General features: G+C 42.6%; 1 protein-coding gene across 2 annotated transcripts in view; it reads left to right on the forward strand.

Annotated features, from left to right (window-relative positions):
* The window catches only part of LOC140717382 (6-phosphofructo-2-kinase/fructose-2,6-bisphosphatase 2-like), a 124,233-nt gene that overhangs the window by 15,963 nt on the left and 88,221 nt on the right, over positions 1-20,049 (forward strand). For both annotated transcript variants that reach the window (XM_073030911.1, XM_073030914.1), the window contains exons 2-3: positions 8,909-9,034; positions 17,354-17,450. In XM_073030911.1, the coding sequence (XP_072887012.1) occupies positions 8,909-9,034; positions 17,354-17,450 (223 nt within the window). The remainder of the gene's footprint in view (positions 1-8,908; positions 9,035-17,353; positions 17,451-20,049) is intronic.

Here is a 20,049-nt window from a genome sequence, read left to right on the forward strand (position 1 = left end):
CCTTAGAAATTAAACTTGAAGAGAAAGTGGAGGTATAGAGAATTTTGTCCCTTAACCTCCACTTTCTGTTCAAGTTGTTCATTGAAACCTTTACAGTTGACAAAGCCATGGCTGCCTCAGCTTGATGAAGGGTCTCTGCGCAAAATGCCTGAAATGCCAGACCTCCATTTTGTGTGTGTTGCTGTAGATTTCCAGCACCTGCAGAAACTGTCATGTTGATGATTTGCTGCCTTATTCCAATTTCTTTTTGTGGGTTTCGGAGAATGTTGTTTTATCAAATTCCAGTGAAATACTTTGGGGAGTTTTGAGATATAAAATGTGCTAAGTAAATTCAGATTCCATTTTCCTCTGCTGGTGTTTGGGCTCAGTTGCTACTTGCTTTAAATTTAGACCCCAAATACAACCAGGAAGCTGTGGGGAAACAGGATGTGAAATGCCACACAATGGAGAGGGAGAAGTGGAAAATTAGCATTAATATAATTCATTGTTGCAGGCAGAGCAGTTGTCTAAGAAAGGATGTGCTGGCATTGGAGAGGGCAAGGGAGCGAAAGGGTTAACATACGAGGAGTGTGGATGGCTCTGGGCCTGCACTCGCTGGAATTTTGGAAGAATGAGGGGTTAACCTCATTAAATATTGAAAGGTGTAGATAGAGTGGATGTGGAGAGGAGATTTCCTATAGTGGGGAAGTCTAGGACCAGAAGGCACAGATTCAGAATAGAAGGTCATACTTTTAGAACAGAGGTGAGGAGGAATTTCTTTCACCAAAGTGTGGGTGAATCTGTGGAATTCATTGTCACAAACGGCTGTGAAGGCTAAGTCATTGGGTATATTTAAAGCGAAGATCAATAGATTTTTAATTAGTAAGTGTATCAAAGGTTTTGGGGAGAAGGTTGGAAAATGAGGTTGAGAGGGAAAATAAGTCAGCCATGATGGAATGGCAAAACAGACTCAATGGGCCAAATGGCCCGATGCTCCTATACCTTATGGCGTTATGATTTGCTGCAATAATTTGTTTCCTTTAAGTTCGGGTCAGTTATTAATAATTAAAATAATTTAAGATGTCTGATGGAAGAGAATAAGGTATGGACTGTTTAGCTCGTGTGCTGCTCTTTCATTAAATAAGACAGTGGCCTCATCTTTTACCTTGGCATCACTAACTTGCATTAAACCCCACATTGGTTGATCCCCTTAATTGCTAAAGAGCTGTTGAACTGTCTTGGAGACACTTAGTGACTGACCTGCACAGCTACTTTGAGGCCATCCCCAGTCTGGGAGATATCAACTCCCATGTTATGTAGATATCCTCTACATAGCACCATCCAGAGACAGAGAAGCAGTTTCAGCGACAGGTTACTGTCGATGCAATGCTCCTCAGACAGGATGAAGAGGTCAATACTCCCCAATGCCATTAGGCTTTACAATTCAACTGCCAGGACTTAAGAACTTTTTTTAAAGCTATTATTAATGCTTTTTGAGTTAGTGATTTAGATGCATATCATATTATTACTGAGTTAAGTATTGTATGTAATGAGTTTTTGCTACAACAAGTGTATGGGACATTGGAAAAAATGTTGAATTTCCCCATGGGGATGAATAGAGTATCTATCTATCTATCTATCTATCTATGTTTGTCTTATCCAGCCTCTTAGGAGCTCTCATAAATATGAGAAAATCTGCAGATGCTGGAAATTCAAAGCAACACACACAAAAAGCTGGAGGAACTCAGCAGGCCGGACAGCATGTATATAAAGAGTAAACAGTTGATGTTTTGGACCGAGACCCTTCTTCAGGACTTAATGAGGTTTGCATGTTTCAGTGGGGTTACTTACTGTTGTTCTGAAGTTCATAAAATATAGGCCTTGTCAGCTTAATGTAAATAAGATGATACTTTGAACCGAGACCCTTCCTTTCCGGTCCTGATGAAGGGTCCCGGCCCAAAACATGGACTGTTTATTCCCTTCCATAGATGCTGCCTGACCTGTTGAGTTCCTTCAGCATTGTGTGTGTGTGTTGCTCTGGATTTCCAGCAACTGCAAATCTTTTGTGTTAAAGAAGATTTGTGGTGTATCATAGCGGTGATTTGGAAGAGACAAAGGTGCAGAGGCCAGCTGCGTCTTATTGATGAGAATAAGTCACAGTGAACCTGTGGCTGCCTTCAGCGGCAAAACCATCAAGTCTCTTTCACAGCACACGTGGATGCTCTGAACATTGAACATGTATCAGCATGGTCTTTCATTTTCAGCATCCAAGTGAGTATGAATTTGCTTCACTCCCTGAGAACGTCAGCTTTAACCGCGAAGCTCCTTACTCCGATATTAGTACAGGTAAAGTCCTAGATTGTCAGTAAAACAGCTCTGAATTTTCTCCTGTCGTGTCTTTGCTGTCAAGGAAAATATTCACATCTCTTTGAAAGAAGAATTCAGATAAAATTACGAAGATTCTGACCATGAAGAAAAATAGGATGCTGGATGTAAATAGAAGATGTAAGTAATTAGAGGCCAGTATATTTCCATTTAAATATCACCTTAGAAATTTAGTACTTTTAAGTAAGGTGTGAAAACAATTGCTAATTTGAGAAAATAGAGAGAAATCATAACAAAGAGATGTTCTCAGTCAGAAAACTCACTTTTCTTAGCAGTGTCTTAATGTCTCACATCTGCGAGAGTCGTCTCCCAGAGTTTGTTTCACAAAGGAGCTATTTTAACGCTTTTGTCTTGCTACTGGCATCTTATTGTACGTTGTCTTACGCAATTGTCCCTAGTCATTTTTCTATCTTTTAAAGTTAGCTAATATGTTAATTGCATTTAATTAAATATTAAAAAGCTTAGATGTGATTCAAAAGAAGAGCTTTGTGATGCAAACCACCTCACTAGAACCATCTTTATTGATATTGGTTTATCATTGATACATGCAATGAGATACAGTGAAAAGCTTTTACTTTATGTGCCAACCTGACAAATTATGCCAAAATCAAATTAGTAAAAGAACACATAACGCAAAATATCTTGTCGCAGTTACGGAGGAAGTGCGGCGCTGGTAGACAAAGTCAAGGCCATTTCATGGCTGATCGAGAGATCGAGTTCATCTTTTAGCCATGTTCAGTCTGTTCAAGAGTCTGATAACAGTGGGATTGAAGCAAAAAAGACAATGACCGGAGTAGAAGGGGTCCTTGATTATGTGTACTGCTTTAGTGATCCATCAGTCACTTTCCCAGGGCTATATTGATATCTAAAATAAATTCAGAAGTTGCAGAAAGTACTCACCAGGTCAGGTAGGATAACACGCAATCCAGGTTTAATTCATGCTGTGCCTGTAAGCAGTTTGCGTTCTCCCCATGAGTGCGTAGGCTTCCTTCAGGCGTTCTGGTTTCCTCCCACTGTCCCACAGGTTAATTGGTCATTGTAAATTGTCCCATGACTAGGCTAGGATTAAATCAGTGGGTTGCTGGGCAGCACGGCTGGACTCCACACTGTATCTCAATAAATAAGTAAAGTTTATTAAACTGTAGTGAGGTTGGGGGAATGGGATATCTCTGATAGTATAAACCTCAGCAGACTGTTGAATGAGCTGTAAGCAAGGTTATCCAAGTGAATGGGAACAATTTAGAGAACGTGAACATAGACACAAGAATGTAGGAGTTACCAAAGGCAGAGCAGGAAGATCCGCTTGGCAGGTCAGGTCCTCTATTTCAAGAGGGGAAATTGAAAAATGGGAAAAAGGTAATTTGAGATGATATCACATATGGACCACTGATACATCCAGCAAAATCAATTCCTTGAAATTGTTTTAGTTCTGATTCCAGGTGCCTGCCATGTGCTGAGATGGAAGATAAGGGGTTGATCCTCAGGTTTACACTGTGCCTCACTGTAAACATGCTTAGATCATAGGGTAGTTGTTGAGAGACAGAGAATTAACCTGGCAAGCTATGGGAAGTGACAATTGCCCTTTGCTCTAGGTTCTCAGCTTTTTAAATTTTCACCCTGTATTTTTGTCTCTTGGATTGAGTATTTTATTTTTGGAATATTGGTCATAGTTATTCACTTTCATTGGTTCCCCCTCCATTGTGTTTATGTTGAACTTGTCACGTGTACAGGCATTGGTGAGGGAGCAGAAGAAAAATCGCTGAAGAATGGGAATAAAGGGGGCTTTTTCCGCTAGGCTACTAATGCCTAGTGTAGTTTAGCAGGGCTGTGTTTGGACCACTTTTCACATTAGTGGCCAAGTTTGTGCACAACACAAAGACAGGTGTTGAGGAAGCAGGGACTCTGCAGAAGGACTTGGAGTGGGAGAATAGGCAAAGAAGTGGCAGATGGCATGCAGTGTAGAGAAGTGTATACTTGGGCATGTTGGTCAAAAGAATAAAGGCGTAGACTATATTCTAAATGTGGATAAAATCAGAGGTGCAGCCGGACAGGAGTCCACATGCAAGATTTCCTAAAGGTTAATTTGCAGATTGAGTCAGTAGTAAGGGAAGCAAATGCAATAATAGCATTCATTTGAGAGGTCTAGAATATAAAAGCAAGGATGTAACGCTGAGTCTTTATAAGGCATTGGCATTGGAGAGAGTCCAGAGGAGGTTCATAAGAATTACTGTGGAATGAAAGAGTTAATGTATGAGAAGTGTTTGATGGCGCTAGGCCTGTACAACTGGAGTTTAGAATAATGAGGGGGTGGAGGGGGAGAATCTCATTGAAACCTGTAGAATATTGAAAAGGCTAGATAGAGTGGACATGGAGAGGATGTTTCCTACAGTGGGGGAGTTTAGAATAGAGATGAAAAGGAATTTCTTTAACCAGAGGATGCTGAATCTGTGGAATTAATTGCCACAGATGGTTGTGAAGACCGTCATTGGGTATATTTAAAGCTGAAGTTGATAGGTTTTTGATATCAGGATATCAAAGCTTATGGGGAGAAGGCAGAAGAATGGGTTTGAGCCATGATAAAATAAAATCAGCCATGATGGAATGAGGGAGCAGTCTCAATGGTCCAAATGACCTAATTCTGCTGCCATGTTTTATGAAAATTAACCCAGATAGGCTTTGAATAGAGGCGTACCCCAGCAGCTGCACAGTGTAAAGCTGTCAGCTGGAATGTTGGCTTTGTATTTTTAAAAAAATTTTGTTACTGCAATAATTCATATAAAGCACATTAAGTGAAATGTTGGTCATGTTTTTTGAAAAGAAATTAAAAACATGCAGTATGCTTTACAATGTTTTCAAACCTACTAGATGTAACTCTAGGTAGATTCAATACCAGCACAGGAATGAAGTTGCACGATGTTGGCAGACTTGAGGTGATTGTGTTCCTCTGCAATATGCTGGCCAGTGGTGGTCGGCAGAGGATGCATGTTTGGGAGTTGCTGCTTCCTTTATATCATCGATGCAGCTGCCACTGTTGGCCAATGATATGGGGGGATGGACAGATACATGAAGTCTATCTGCCTTAGCCAGAAAACTCTGTGAAGGTGAATAAACATGTGGTTTTCAGTTGAGACAAAGGGTAACTGGTGTTAGAGTTTCTAGTCTGTGCCAATGTGTGATACTAGTTCAGAAAAGTCCATGTTGTTATAAAGTGAAAGGAATGAGAGGGAAGTTCTTACATGAAAAGTGGTCAACATCCAGAGCAAGCAGGTTCCTCAAGAAACTGTGGAGCGCTGTAGACCCAGCTCAGCACATCACAGAAACCAGCCTCCTCTCCATGGACTCTGCACTTCTCACTACCTCAGTAAAGCAGCCAAGATAATCAAATCCCACATTCTCTCTTCTGCCTCTCGCATCAAGCAGAAGATACAAAAGCCTGAAAGCACATAGAACCAGGCTCAAGGACAATTCCTACCACACTGTTAGAGTGGTCCCTCCGTGGACTGTGGACTGTTGACCCAATGATCTGCCTCATTATGACCTTGCACCTTATTGTCTATCTGCACTAAGCTTTCCCTGTAACTGCTGCACTTCATTTTGCATTCTGTTATAGTTTTGCCTTGCACCACCTTAGTGCGCTATTGTAATGAACTGATCTGTCCAAGCAGTTTGCAAGACAAGACTTGTACTGTACCTCTGTCCATAATAAGCAAATTCATAGAGGAGGTGGTGGACTCACACAATTATGGAAGGCACAGTAGGGTAGTGGTTGGCACAACACTTCACAGCATCAGCGATTCCCGCTGCTGTTTGCAAGGAGTTTGTACGCTCTCCCCATGACCGCATAGGTCTCCTCCTCGTGCTCCGGTTTCCTCGCACATTCCAAAGACGTACCGGTTGGTAAGTTAATTAGTCATTGTAAATTGTCCTGTGATTAGGCTCACGTTAAACCAAGGGTGGTTGGGTGACACAGCTCAAAGGGTCTATTCTGCATTGTATCTCAATAAATAAATAAAGAAACAAACATATATTTAAGAGCTATTTAACCATACTCTTAAACAGGCAATACAAAACTGATCCTAATGTGGAAAAAAGAGACTAGTGTAAATATGCATAAAAAGGTCAGTATAGACATTAGATAGATAGATAGATACTTTATTCATCCCCATGGGGAAATTCAACTTTTTTCCAATGTCCCATACACTTGTTGTAGCAAAACTAATTACATACAATACTTAACTCAGTAAAAAATATGATATGCAGTTGCTGTGCTGTACATGTCTGTGACTCTAAGCCTTGAGGAAAGATATTGAATGCTTGGTGATTGTGTTGTATGACTATTCCTGTATTCGCTTAAACCTGAATGTTCTCCAACTTTTGTTGCACATAGACATGGACTGCTTCATTGTCCCAGCAAAACTCTGAGCGAAGCTGAAAACTTCAAGCAGCGGTGAACATGTCCACTTCTGGCCATTAGCTTTCAAATAGCTCACTTGATGCAGCAAACCAGCTCTGTAGGCGAGTGACTGTCCTTTCAACCACTCGTGCTTGAAACAACCTGCACAGTTCTCATCACTACCTCATCATTCTGCACTGCAGTGGACTTTTTGTTTCTTCTAAATGTGTTCTTTCTTGTATACCTTTGTATTATTTATGTATAATTTGTTTTTCTTGTGGAGGTTGCTTATATAATGCTTCGTGCTTTTGAGGCTGCTGCTATTGGAGTATAAAAGTTGCATTGTTTGCTGTGTAACCAAAACTATGTAGTCAGCTTTGAACTTGCTATTTGCTATATATGTATCCAATTTAGTAGGAGAATGAAATCTTAAGAATGTAGGAGACAATGGTGTGTTAGTGAGAGGCTAGCTAAGAAATGTAGATTATGTAGTCAGCTTTGATTAAGTCAATGGGTAGAAACAATAGTGGCGGATGTACTTGTGATACGCAACTGTAGACCGATTGGATATGCTAATACAACTAAACCAGGAGATTGCTATAAAAAATGCTATGTACAAGGATCGGTGGGCAATCAGCGACTAGCTCAATGACTGTCTCAGCTTTGATTTGCAAATTAAAGTTTCATACTTCTTGAAGAATCTTCTGCGTCTCCTGGTCGTTTGTGGGGCACGAGAAACCACGACACTGCAAGCAAGTTTTTCATTGCGTCTGTGCACACAAACTTGTGCAGATGGCAATAAACTCGACTTTGTCTTCTGGCTGACTTTGAGTTTCATTTAATAAAAGATAATTTAGCTGTGGGTCATGGAGTCATACAGCACACATTTAAACTACCTTTTAGATAACTAATGTTTATATCCTCAATGCCCGAAGATTGTTCGTACCACGTTCTTCATTTCAATGTCCTTAACACTGTGGAATCAAGTCACGTTACTTGCTATCTGCTGTTTAATGTAATAGGTTTCAGCAATAGGCTTATTGACTTTTTCAATGTTGGAATTCCAAGTAAGGTTAAACTTCTGATATTTAAACAGCTCCCCATTGTGGTTGTAATGAAAGTTGACATAAGCTCTGTTCCTCTCCACAGAGGCAGACAAATTTATTTTTTTTAATTTCCATTGTGGCTAGGAGTTTATGTAGGAGTAGAGATATCTTCAATCTGTATATGAGATAGGAATGTTTGAGTCAGGGATGTGGAGAGATGCCATTTGTCAGCAGCAACATCTTCTCATGTAACTCTTAGAACCAATAATGTCTATGGGATGGAAGCGTTGAAAGAGAAAAATTTCAAAAACTGTGTTGCACATAATCTGCTCTATCCTGTCTAGTTTAAGTTCAAGTTTATTGTTACCTGACTACATAAATACAACCAAACAAAACAACATTCTTCTGAACTAGAACATTCTTCTGCAGATCTTATAAAACATATGGAGATCTTAAGGAAACATACAGAAAAGATAGAGGCAAGAAAGTTCTTTCCACTGGTGGGTGAGTCTAGAACTAGGGGACATAGCTTCAAGATTCGGGGGAGTAGATGTATTACAGAGATAAGGAGGAACTGCTTTTCCCAAAGTGTGGTGATTCTGTGGAATTCTCTGCACAATGAAGCAGTGGAGGCTACCTCAGTAAGTATATTTAAGACAAGGTTGGGTAGATTTTTGTATAGTAGGGGAATTAAGGGTTATGGAGAAAAGGCAGGTAAGGTAGAGATGAGTCCATGGCCAGATCGGCCATGATCTTATTGCATGGCGAAGCAGGCTCGACAGGCCAGATGGCCGACTCCTCTTGTTATTTCTTATGTTCTTGAGACCCAGATGCACCTCAAATACATATCACAAACAACATATAAAACAAAATATTACCACAAATAAGTTAAGAAAGTATAATTAGAAGCACATGTAGTGTACAGCACAGGTAAATAGTAAATAGCTTGCTGTACTACCAGCAAGACTTCAGTCTACAGTCCCATCACTCAGCAAAGTTTGGTGTTTCTTTTATTATGACCGTTATGATGACCATTGTTTGATGTTGTTAAATAGGACTTGTTTTTATTCTCCTGTATCTGTTTATCATTTTCTCTTGGTTGTAGCATGGGCATCCAACATGACCAACTCTCCTACACTGATTATAATGGTGGGATTGCCAGCTCGAGGGAAGACCTACGTTTCCAAGAAACTCACCCGGTACCTCAACTGGATTGGAGTTCCCACCAAAGGCAAGTCAAAGGATCGCATGCAAGATGATAAATTCGATCCCTCGAGCTCTTACTTTGGAGCATAAGAAAAACAAATCGCTGGAGAGTCTCAATGGGCCAGGCATCATCTGTGTAGGGGGTGGGAGGACTTGATTGTCAATGTGGGAGGCACATTAAGTGTAGCGGTTGGTTCTGCGCTTTACTGTGTCAGTGATCATGGTTCAATTCCCACCATTGTCTGTAAGGATTTTGTACTTTCTCCCTCTGACCGCCTGGGTTTCCTCCGGGTGCTCTGGTTTCCTCCCACATTCCAAAGCCATACAGCTTAGGGTTTACCCCTTGATCATGACCCCACTAAGGAGCACCAGGCCATTGTCTCCTATACCATCACCAAGCTTATCAGCTCTGGGGATCTCCCATCCACTGCCACCAACCTCATAGTTCCCACACCCCGCACTTCCCGTTTCTACCTCCTACCCAAGATCCACAAACCTGCCTGTCCAGGTAGACCTATTGTCTCAGCTTGCTCCTGCCCCACTGAACTCATTTCTGCATACCTTGACACTGTCTTATCCCCCCTTGTTCAATCTCTTCCCACCTATGTTCGTGACACTTCTCATGCTTTGAATTTTTTCAATGATTTTAAGTTCCCTGGCCCCACCATCTTATTTTCACCATGGACGTCCAGTCCCTATATACCTCCATCCCCCACCGAGATGGTCTCGAAGCTCTTCGCTTTTTGGATTCCAGACCTAACCAATTCCCCTCTACCACCACTCTCCTCCGTCTAGCGGAATTAGTTCTTACTCTCAATAATTTCTCCTTTGGCTCCTCCCACTTCCTCCAAACCAAGGGTGTAGCCATGGGCACCCTTATGGTCCCAGTTATTCCTGCCTTTTTGTTGGCTTTGTGGAACAGTCCATGTTCCAAGTCTATACCGGTATCCATCCCCCTCTTTTCCTTCGCTACATCGATGACTGCATTGGCGCTGCCTCTTGCACGCATGCTGAGCTCGTTGACTTCATTAACTTTGCCTCCAACTTTCACCCTGCCCTCAAATTTACCTGGTCCATTTCCGACTCCTCCCTCCCCTTTCTTGATCTTTCTGTCTCCATCTCTGGAGATGGCCTATCTACTGGTATTTACTATAAGCCTACAGACTCTCACAGCTACCTGGACTATTCCTCTTCCCACCCTGTCTCCTGCAAAAATGCTATCCCCTTCTCACAATTCCTCCGTCTCCGCCGCATTTGTTCTCAGGATGATGCTTTTCATTCCAGGACGAAGGAGATGTCTTCCTTTTTTAAACAAAGGGGCTTCCCTTCGTCCACCATCAACTCTGCTCTCAAACGCATCTCTCCTATTTCCCGCACATCTGCCCTCACCCAATCCACCCGCCACCCCACTTGGGATAGGGTTCCCCTTGTCCTTACCTACCACCCCACCAGCCTCCAGGTCCAACATATAATTCTCTGTAACTTCTGCCACCTCCAACGGGATCCCACTATCAAACACATTCCCCCCCCTTTCTGCTTTTCGCAGGGATCGCTCCCTACGTGACTCCCTTGTCCACTCGTCCCGCCCATCCCTTCCCATCGATCTCCCTCCTGGCACTTATCCTTGTAAACGGAACAAGTGCTACACCTGCCCTTACACTTCCTCCCTCACCGCCATTCAGGGCCTTCCAGGTGAGGCGACACTTCACCTGTGAGTTGGCTGGTGTGGTATACTGCGTCCGGTGCTCCCGCTGTGGCCTTTTATATATTGGTGAGATCCGAATCAGACTGGGAGACCATTTCACTGAACATCTACGCTCAGTCCGCCAGAAAAAGCAGGATCTCCCAGTGGCCACACATTTTAATTCCACGTCCCATTCCCATTCTGATATGTCTATCCATGGCCTCCTCTATTGTCAAAATGAATCCAAACTCAGGTTGGAGGAACAACACCTTATATACCGGCTGGGTAGCCTCCAACCTGATAGCATGAACATTGACTTCTCTAACTTCTGTTAATTCCCCTCCTCCCCTTCTTACCCCATCCCTGACATATTTAGTTGTTTGCCTGTTCTCCATCTCCCTCTGGTGCTTCCCCCCCCCCCCCTTTCTTTCTCCTGAGGCCTCCCGTCCCATGATCCTTTCCCTTCTCTAGCTCTGTATCACTTTCACCAATCACCTTTCCAGCTCTTAGCTTCATCCCACCCCCTCCGGTCTTCTCCTATCATTTCGCATTTCCCCCTCCCCCCACTACTTTCAAATCTCTTACTATCTTTCCTTTCGGTTAGTCCTGACGAAGGGTCTCGGCCTGAAACGTCGACAGCGCTTCTTTCTCCCTATAGGTGCTGCCTGGCCTGCTGTGTTCCACCAGCATTTTGTGTGTGTTGTTGTTTGAATTTCCAGCATCTGCAGATTTCCACGTGTTCGCAGCTTAGGGTTGGTAAGTTGTGGACATGCCAGAATCATGGCGACACTTATGGGCTGCCCAGCACAGTCCTTGCTGTTTTGATTTGATGTAAATGATGCATTTCATTGTATGTTTTGATGTACATGTGACAAATAAAGCTAATCTAATCTTCCTTTTCAATATTTTGTGTGGAGACACCGCTTCAGCACTGACTCCAGCACACCTCCATTTATTTATTTTGCTATTGTAGTCGGGAACCTGAGGGGGAGCCTCCTCACTCAGAGGGTGGCGAGAGTGTGGAACAAGCTGCCAGCAAAGTGCTGCATACAGGTTCAATTTCAACATGGATGGGAGGGCTATGAAGGCTATAGTCCACTTGAAGGTTGATGGAACTAGGCAGAACAGCAGTTCAGCATGGACTAGATGAGCGAAGGGCCTGTTTCTGTGCTGTAGTGCTCTGTAACTTTGCAATTGCCTGAACTTGAGCATGTCATTAGCAGCATTATTATATCATAATTATAATTCACCGCACTATTTAGATGTTAAAAATTTTTACATTTTTGTGACTATTGTGTTACAATAATGCCTGACACTATTCAATAAGGCAGATCTTTGTGCTGGTGCAGTGGAATGATTTTTAGTTCTATTCAATGTTGAAATTGCTAACAAGGTTTGACATTTAAAATGTCTTAATAGTTCTCCATCATGGTCCTAATGAAAGTTAATCTAAATTCTTTCTCTCCATGGAAGCAGACTGATCTTTTTTTTAATTTACATTGTGACTAGGAGTTCATATACATTAGAGTAGGGATTTCTTTTGCCATTATATGAGATCTAAATATTCAGCTGGTCAGTGACAAGCAAAGGAAACCTTTTTTGGGGGTGGACTGCAAGTGATCACTGCTCCGTACTTTCTCTAAATGAACAGCCTTTGAGGCTGCAATTGCCTTTTCTTTCCTGCCTGCGTGGTTGATGCAGTAACTGCAGGTCATTTCCATTACATAACTGTTGCTTTGGACTTTGTAAGTAACATTTCAAAGTTCTAAATAAACTTCTTATTAAACTACATACATGTCACCATATACGACCCTGAGTTTTGTTTTCGTGCGGGCATAGACGATAGAATCAATGAAAGGACTGCACCCAACAGAGTGGACAAATAGCCAATGTGCAAAAGGCAACAAGTAGTGCAAACACAAAAGAAAAAACATAATAATAAATGTCAAGAAAATGAGAAGTCTTTGAAAGTCAGTCCGTAGGTTATGGAAACGGTTCAGCGATGGGCTGAGTCATGCTGGTTCAAGAGCCTGATGATTGAGGAGTAAATAACTGTTCCTGAACCTGGTGGTGTGAGTCCTGAGGCTACTGTACCACCTTCCCTCCACTTACCTGCAGGTCATCCTTGGGTGAGGTGTAGTACCCGCTTAGCCCCCCCCCATCAGGGTCACGTGAATCCTTGGGAGCAGGTGGTGGATGGTCGTATGAGCAGCTGGTGCAGATCACAATTCCTGGTTATGCAACCACTGACACCAGGCAGGCAATCTCTGAAGAGTATTGATAATGGATGGAATCACCTGTATATAAAGCCACTACCCAGGAGGCAATGGCAAACCATTTCTGTAGAAAGATTTGCCAAGAGCAATCATGGTCAAGACCATGATTCCCTACATCATATAGCATGGCACATATTGAATGAGTGAATCTGTAGAATTCTTTGCCCAAGGAAGCAGTAGAGACTACCTCATTAAATATACTTAAGACACAGTTAAATTGAGTTTACATAGCAGGAGAATTAAGGGTTATGGGGCAAAGGCATATAGGTGAAGCTGAGTCCATGGCCAAATCAGCCATGATGTTATTGAATGATAGAGCAGGCTTGATGGGCCAGATGACTCCTCAGGATGTTGTCTTCATGGTGAGTACCACAGAGCATGCAAATTCTACAGAATCCCTCAGCATATGTTCCTATCTAGATATTGCTGTATGAAACTTAAGGGAAGCTGTTACAGAATGGTATTTGGTAACGTTGTTTTAGTTAGGAAGGTAGTCCAAGATTACCTATCTAGTTCGTAACCCACCATCATTCTGTAGATTCCCAAATTAATATCAGTTTTAATCCAGGTGCTGAACTGTAGTGAAAGGCTCTCTTTTTATGGTTAACTACCATTAACCGAGGGGTCGTGGACTCCAAGTTGGGAACTATTGCTTGAGAATGAAAGCTTTCTGATAGCATGGCTTTTAAGCTTTATCAATATGCAGCATCATTTTATCAGGGTTAACTCACACAAAACTGGGAAAGAAAAGAAATTTAATACCTGAACTTAGCTGAATTAATTGCTCAAGCAAGTGACTCTTTCTTGAATGGGAGTCCTGAATGAAGCAGTGGTCCAAACTGTATCGTGGATAGGTGTGAAGGTGAACTTGATAAATTTCATGCTTAACCCAACTAATACCATAATATGGAACCCAACATTTCATTAACACAAAGTAATAACCAGAATATAATCATAAACAGCTGCAAAGGAACAAGACAAATTTAAAAATATTAAAATCCATAAATTCCCTTGTTTAATTAGACATCATTGCACTGAGACTTGCAACCTCTTTCACCTTTTTTTCGCCGCTTTTTATGCTTTCATTCACCATTCAAAGTTGCCCCACAAAATGGGAGGAAATTGAGAAAATCAACACAGGGGAGACACTGAAAATAAGGCACAAATTCCTCTCATTGCAAAAATGTGGTGCCACAACAGCTGAACGTCAGCAAGACCCAGGGACTGATTATTGATTTCAGGGGGAAGAAAGCAGAGCCAGTCCTCATTGGGGATCAGAGGTGGAGAAGATCAGCAACTTTAAATTTCTTGATTTTATGATTTCAGAGGATCTGTTCTGGGCTCAGCACACGAGTGCCTTTAAGAAGAAAACACAGCAGCAGCACTACTTACTTAGAAGTTTGCAAAGATTTGACAAAATTGTATGGATGTGTGGTGGAGAGTATCATGGCCTGTCATGGAACCATCTATTCACTTGAACAGAAAATCTGCAGGTGCTGGAAATCCAAGCAACACACAAAAGATTCTGGAAGAACTCAGCAGGCAATAGAAATGGCCCAGTTCATCATGGGCAATGCTCTCCCCGCCGTTGAGCACATCTGCACGGAGTGCTGTCACAGGATAGCAGCATCCATTATCAAGGACCCGCACCACCCAGGACATGCTCTCTTCTTGCCGTTGCCATCAGGAAGAAGGTGCAGGAGCCTCAGGCCCCCCATCCCCGTCAGGTTCAGGAACATGAACAATCCGGCTCTTGAACCAGATAGGATAACTTCACTCGCCCCATCACCAATCAGTGCCCAAAACCTACTCACTTTCAAGGACTCTACATCTCACGTTCTTGATAGTTATTGCTTTTTTAAATTATTACTTTTTTTTCCTTTGTTTTCTTTTGTATTTGCACAATTTGTTGTTTTTCGCACATTGGTTGTTAAACGCCCTGTTGGATGCAGTTTTTCATTGATTCTATTGTATTTCTTGATTTTCTGTGTATGCTCGCAGGAAAACAAATCTAAAAGTTGTATATGATGTCATGTATGTACTTTGATAATAAATTGTTGTTTGTAATATATGACAGCCAGAGCTTTTCTGCAGCCCGCATGCCATTTCAGCCTGCTTGTACTTAAATTCTCCAGAGGTAGAGGGCGACATTGTCTTGTATTTCCCCTTGGCAGTCGGAATCAGAATCAGGTTTAATATTGTGGCATGTGTCATGAAATTTGTTGTTTTGCAGCAGCGGTTCTTTGCAATATATGATAAAACAATGTAACAATAAAAGTTTTTTATATATAAAAATTAAAACAAGTAATTAGTGTTAAATGAGAGGAAAGAAACAAAATAGTGAGTTAGGGTCCATTGTCCATTGAAGAAATCTGATGGCAGAGGGAAAGAAGGCTGTTGCTGAAGCATTGACTGTGTATCTTCAGGCTTCTCTACCACCTCCTTGATGGTAGCAATGAAAAGAGGGCATGTCCTGGATGATGTGGGTCCTTAGTGGTGAAAGTCGTCCTTTTAAGGTGTTGCTTTTTGAAGGTGTCCACAATACTGGGGAGGCCTGTGCCCATGATGGAGCTGGATGAGGTTGCAACTTTCTTCAACTTTTTCCAATCCTGTGCGGTTGCCCCTCCATACGAGACAGTGTTGCAATCAGTTAAGAGTGCTCTCCACAGTACATCTGTAGAAATTTGCGAGTGCCTTTGGTGACCAATTTTCCTCTTGCTCTTAATGAAATATAACTACGGTGATGCCTTCTTTACAATTGTATCAATATGTTGGGCCCAGGATAACTCTTCAGAGACAGTGACACCCCAGGAACTTGAAATTGCTCACCCTTTCTATTTCTGATCCCTCAACGAGGACTGGTATGTTTTCCTTCAACAGCTTCTTCCTGAAGTCCCAGATTAATTCCTTGTTCTTACTGATGCTGAAGCAAGGTTCCACCTATGCATTTGTCTCTTTGACCACTGATGGGTTTCTCTTTTTACTGCTTAGAAATTACTCTGTTTTTGTTCTTTCTAGGTTCAAAGTGGCTAGCCTTTCATCTTTCTGCATTGAATTGCTTATTACCATAATTAATACCTTTGTAATTTAACCCCTTCAGCTGTTAAATTTTCACATTCCATGCACTTTTTCAAGGCCTTTGTGAACACTATCACTTCCCACAAAGGTTGACCATTTTGGATAATACAAAGCAAGCTTTTACCTTTAATGCAGTATTCTCTGTAATTTCTGCCATTGCAGATTTACCTTTCAATCAAAAGAGATTCTGCAAATGTTGGAAATCCACAGCAACACACACAAAATGTTGGAGGAACTCAGCAGTTCAGGCAGCATCGATGGAAAGGAGTAAACAGTTGTCCTTTTGGGCCAAGACTTTTCAACAGGACCCTGGGTTAAAAGTTTACTTTATAACATATTGTGATTCATAGAAACATAGAAAATAGGTGCAGGAGTAGGCCATTCGGCCCTTCGAGCCTGCACCGCCATTCAGTATGATCATGGCTGATCATCCAACTCAGAACCCTGTACCTGCTTTCTCTCCATACCCCCTGATCCCTTTAGCCACAAGGGCCATATCTAACTTCCTCTTAAATATAGCCAATGAACCAGCCTCAACTGTTTCCTGTGGCAGAGAATTCCACAGATGCACCACTCTCTGTGTAAAGAAGTTTTTCCTCATCTCGGTCCTAAAAGGCTTCCCCTTTATCCTTAAACTGTGACCCCTCGTTCTGGACTTCCCCAACATCGGAAACAATCTTCCTGCATCTAGCCTGTCCAATCCCTTTAGAATTTTATATGTTTCAATAAGATCCCCCCTCAATCTTCTAAATTCCAGTGAGTATAAGCCTAGTTGATCCAATCTTTCTTCATATGAAAGTCCTGCCATCCCAGGAATCAATCTGGTGAACCTTCTCTGTACTCCCTCTATGGCAAGAATGGCTTTCCTCAGATTAGGGGACCAAAACTGCACACAATATTCCAGGTGTGGTCACACAAAGGCCTTGTACAACTGCAGTAGAACCTCCCTGCTCCTGTACTCAAATCCTGAAAAAGGCAAATGGTATGTTGGCATTCATAGCAAAAGTTCTCAGTTTTCAGCCCATTACAACTTGGATTAGAGATTCTCTTTTCTGTGCTAAGCTTAATCTCAAATTCCATTATTCTTATAGAGGTTTCATCCGAGAAGAATAGTGATGCCCAAGTAAAGGAGTGTGTGCATGTGCTAACAGAGCAAAGAATGTTTTACAGATTCTTTGACGAAGGGAAAGAGTAATTTTCCAAAATTCCAGGGAACTGGAGTGAAGAATTGAGTTTTTTCACCAAGTATATTCAGTTCTCTATACACGTTCCTTCATTTGCTAATACCTTCCTCTTTGACTTGCAGTTTTTAATCTGGGTCAGTATCGCCGCGAAGCTGTGAAGACGTACAAATCATATGAATTTTTCCGTCATGATAACGAAGAAGCCATGAAAATCAGAAAGTAAGTTGTCTTTTCTCAGCTTTGCTGAGTGTGTTTGCTAACCTGTCAAAGTGGTTCGGAAGTTAATGGCTATCCCAGGAAAGTACAGATTTGCAAATGATGTTTTTCCCCCCTCTGGGCTTCCTAGTTTTCTCCATCTCGTACCCTCTCTCCCTTTTACTGCCAATCCTTGCAGCATCCATGGAAAAAAAGACATTTTGGCTGAATCCATTTGGCAGGAGACTGGAGAGAAAAAGCTGAAGAGTAGATTTGAAAGGTGGGAGGAGGGGAGAGAGAAACACCCAAGCGATAGGTGAAACTTGGAGGGGGACTTTCCTCCGCTTAACAGAACTTGTCCTCACTCTAAATAGTTTCTCCTTTGGGTCCTCTCACTTCCTTCAAACAAAAGGTGTAGCCATGGGTGCTCACATGGGTCCTAGCTATGCCTGCCTGTTTGTCGGCTACATGGAACAGTCTTATGTTCCAAGCTTACACTGGTGACCATCCTGCACTTTTCCTATGCTGCATCGATGACTGCATTGGTGCTGCTTCCTGCACCTGTGCTGAACTCGTCAATTTCATCCACTTAGCCTCTAATTTCCAACCTGCCCTCAAATTGACCTGGTCCATTTCTGACACTTCCCTTTCTCGATCTCACTGTCTCTATCTTTGGACACAGCTTATCTACCAATATCTATTATAAACCAACAAACTCTCACAGCTACCTGGACTATACCTCGTCCCGCCCTGCTACTTGTAAAAACGCAAGCTCCTTTTCTCAATTCCTCCATCTCCACCGCATCTACTCTCAAGATGAGGCTTTTCATTATAGAACAAAGGAGGTGTCCCTCTTTTTTAAAGAAAGGGCTTCCCTTCCTCCACCATCAATGCTGCCCTCAACCGCATCTCTTCCATTTCACGGAGGTCTGCTCTTACCCCATCCTCCCGCCACACTACCAGGGATAGGGTTCCTCTTGTCCTCACCTACTGCCCCACCAGCCTCCGCGCCCAGCATATAATGCTCTGAAGGGATCACTCCCTACGCGATTCCCTTGTCCATTCATCCCTCCCCACTGATCTCCCTCCTGGCACTTACCCTTGCAAGCAGAACAAGTGCTACATCTGCCCCTACGCCACCTCCCTCACTACCATTTAGGGCCCCAAACAGTCCTTCCAGGTGAGGTGACACTTCACCTTTGAGTCTTTTGGGGTCATGTACTATGTTTGGTGCCCCTGGTGTGGTCGCCCATATATCAGTGAGACCCGACGTAGTTTGGGAGACTGCTTCGCTGAGCATCCACACTCTGTCTGCCAGAAGAAGCGGGATCCGCGGCCATCTTTTTTAAATTCCACTTCCCATTCCCATTCCGTTATGTCCATCCATGGCCTCCTCCACTGTCATGATGAGCCACACTTAGGTTGGAGGAACAATACCTTATATTCCGTTTGGGTAGCTTCCAACCTGATGGCATGAACATGGATTTCTCATACTTCCAGTAATGCCTCCACCCCCCACCATTTCCCATCCCCTTGTCCCTCTCTCATGTTTTCTCCTTGCCCGCGCATCGCCTCCCTGTGGTGCTCCTCCCCACCTCCCCTTCTTCCATGGCCTTCTGTCTTTCATAAATCAACTTCCTAGCTCTTTGCTTCTTTCCTCCCTCCAAGTTTCACCTAGCACCTTGTTTTTCTTTCCCTTCCCCCCAACTTTCAAATCTACTCCTTGGTCTTCAGGCCTGCTGAAGGGTTTTGGCCCAAAATCTCAACTGTACGTTTTTCCATTGATGCTGCCTGGCCTGCTGAGTTCCTCCAGCATTTTGTGTGTGTTGCTCGGATTTCCAGCGTCTGCAGATTCTCTGTCTCTGCTTAACCTTTATCTGGCATGAAGAGTCAGTGTGTCAGGGAGGCATGTGTCCACGTCAGAGTATCCATATATCAAGAATAGCTGCTGGCATGCTGCGTGTTGTTATCACATTGACGCAAATGCTTTTCCAGCTGTGAGAAGCAGGAATGCTGATTGAGTGGTCCTCCTTAATCTGGTGTAGTGTATCTGTGAACAATCTGCATTTATGTAGTAATGTAAATCTCAAGAATTGACGATGTGTGCCCAGTGAAAGGAAGGTTGTAAGGTCTGACAAAACCCCTGGGTCATGGAGGGTTGTGAACAAAACTGAAGAAGTTGGCGCAAACTAACAGCAATATTTAATTTGCATGTCTCTATATAACTACAATGATATTTTTATTTCAAAATGTCTTGTGTGAATTTTGAAATGGTTTGCTAATTGTTGGCCTAAGTTTGTCAATTGTTACCGTTTAGTAATCATGATGAGTTAGAAAGAATCTGTATTTACTGGCAAGTACCTTTATTGTGAACTTACAGAACTGAGTAAGTGTGTGCTCACCTACTAAGTCTCCCTGACCCTCCATGAACAGTCAAAGAATAGAAAAGATAATACCTGGTAAAGGAGTCTATGCTGGCCAGGTGTTCCTCGTGGTCCTGATCTAATCTCCACGTGCCCAACATGGGGTCCTCCACAAAATGCTGGAAGAACTCAGTTGGCCAGGCAGCATCTATGCGGGAGAAAAGCAGGACACGCCGCAGCCCGCAACGTGGACTGTACTT

This window comes from Hemitrygon akajei, chromosome 27, assembly GCF_048418815.1.
Source record: "Hemitrygon akajei chromosome 27, sHemAka1.3, whole genome shotgun sequence".
Taxonomy (NCBI): Eukaryota; Metazoa; Chordata; class Chondrichthyes; order Myliobatiformes; family Dasyatidae; genus Hemitrygon; species Hemitrygon akajei.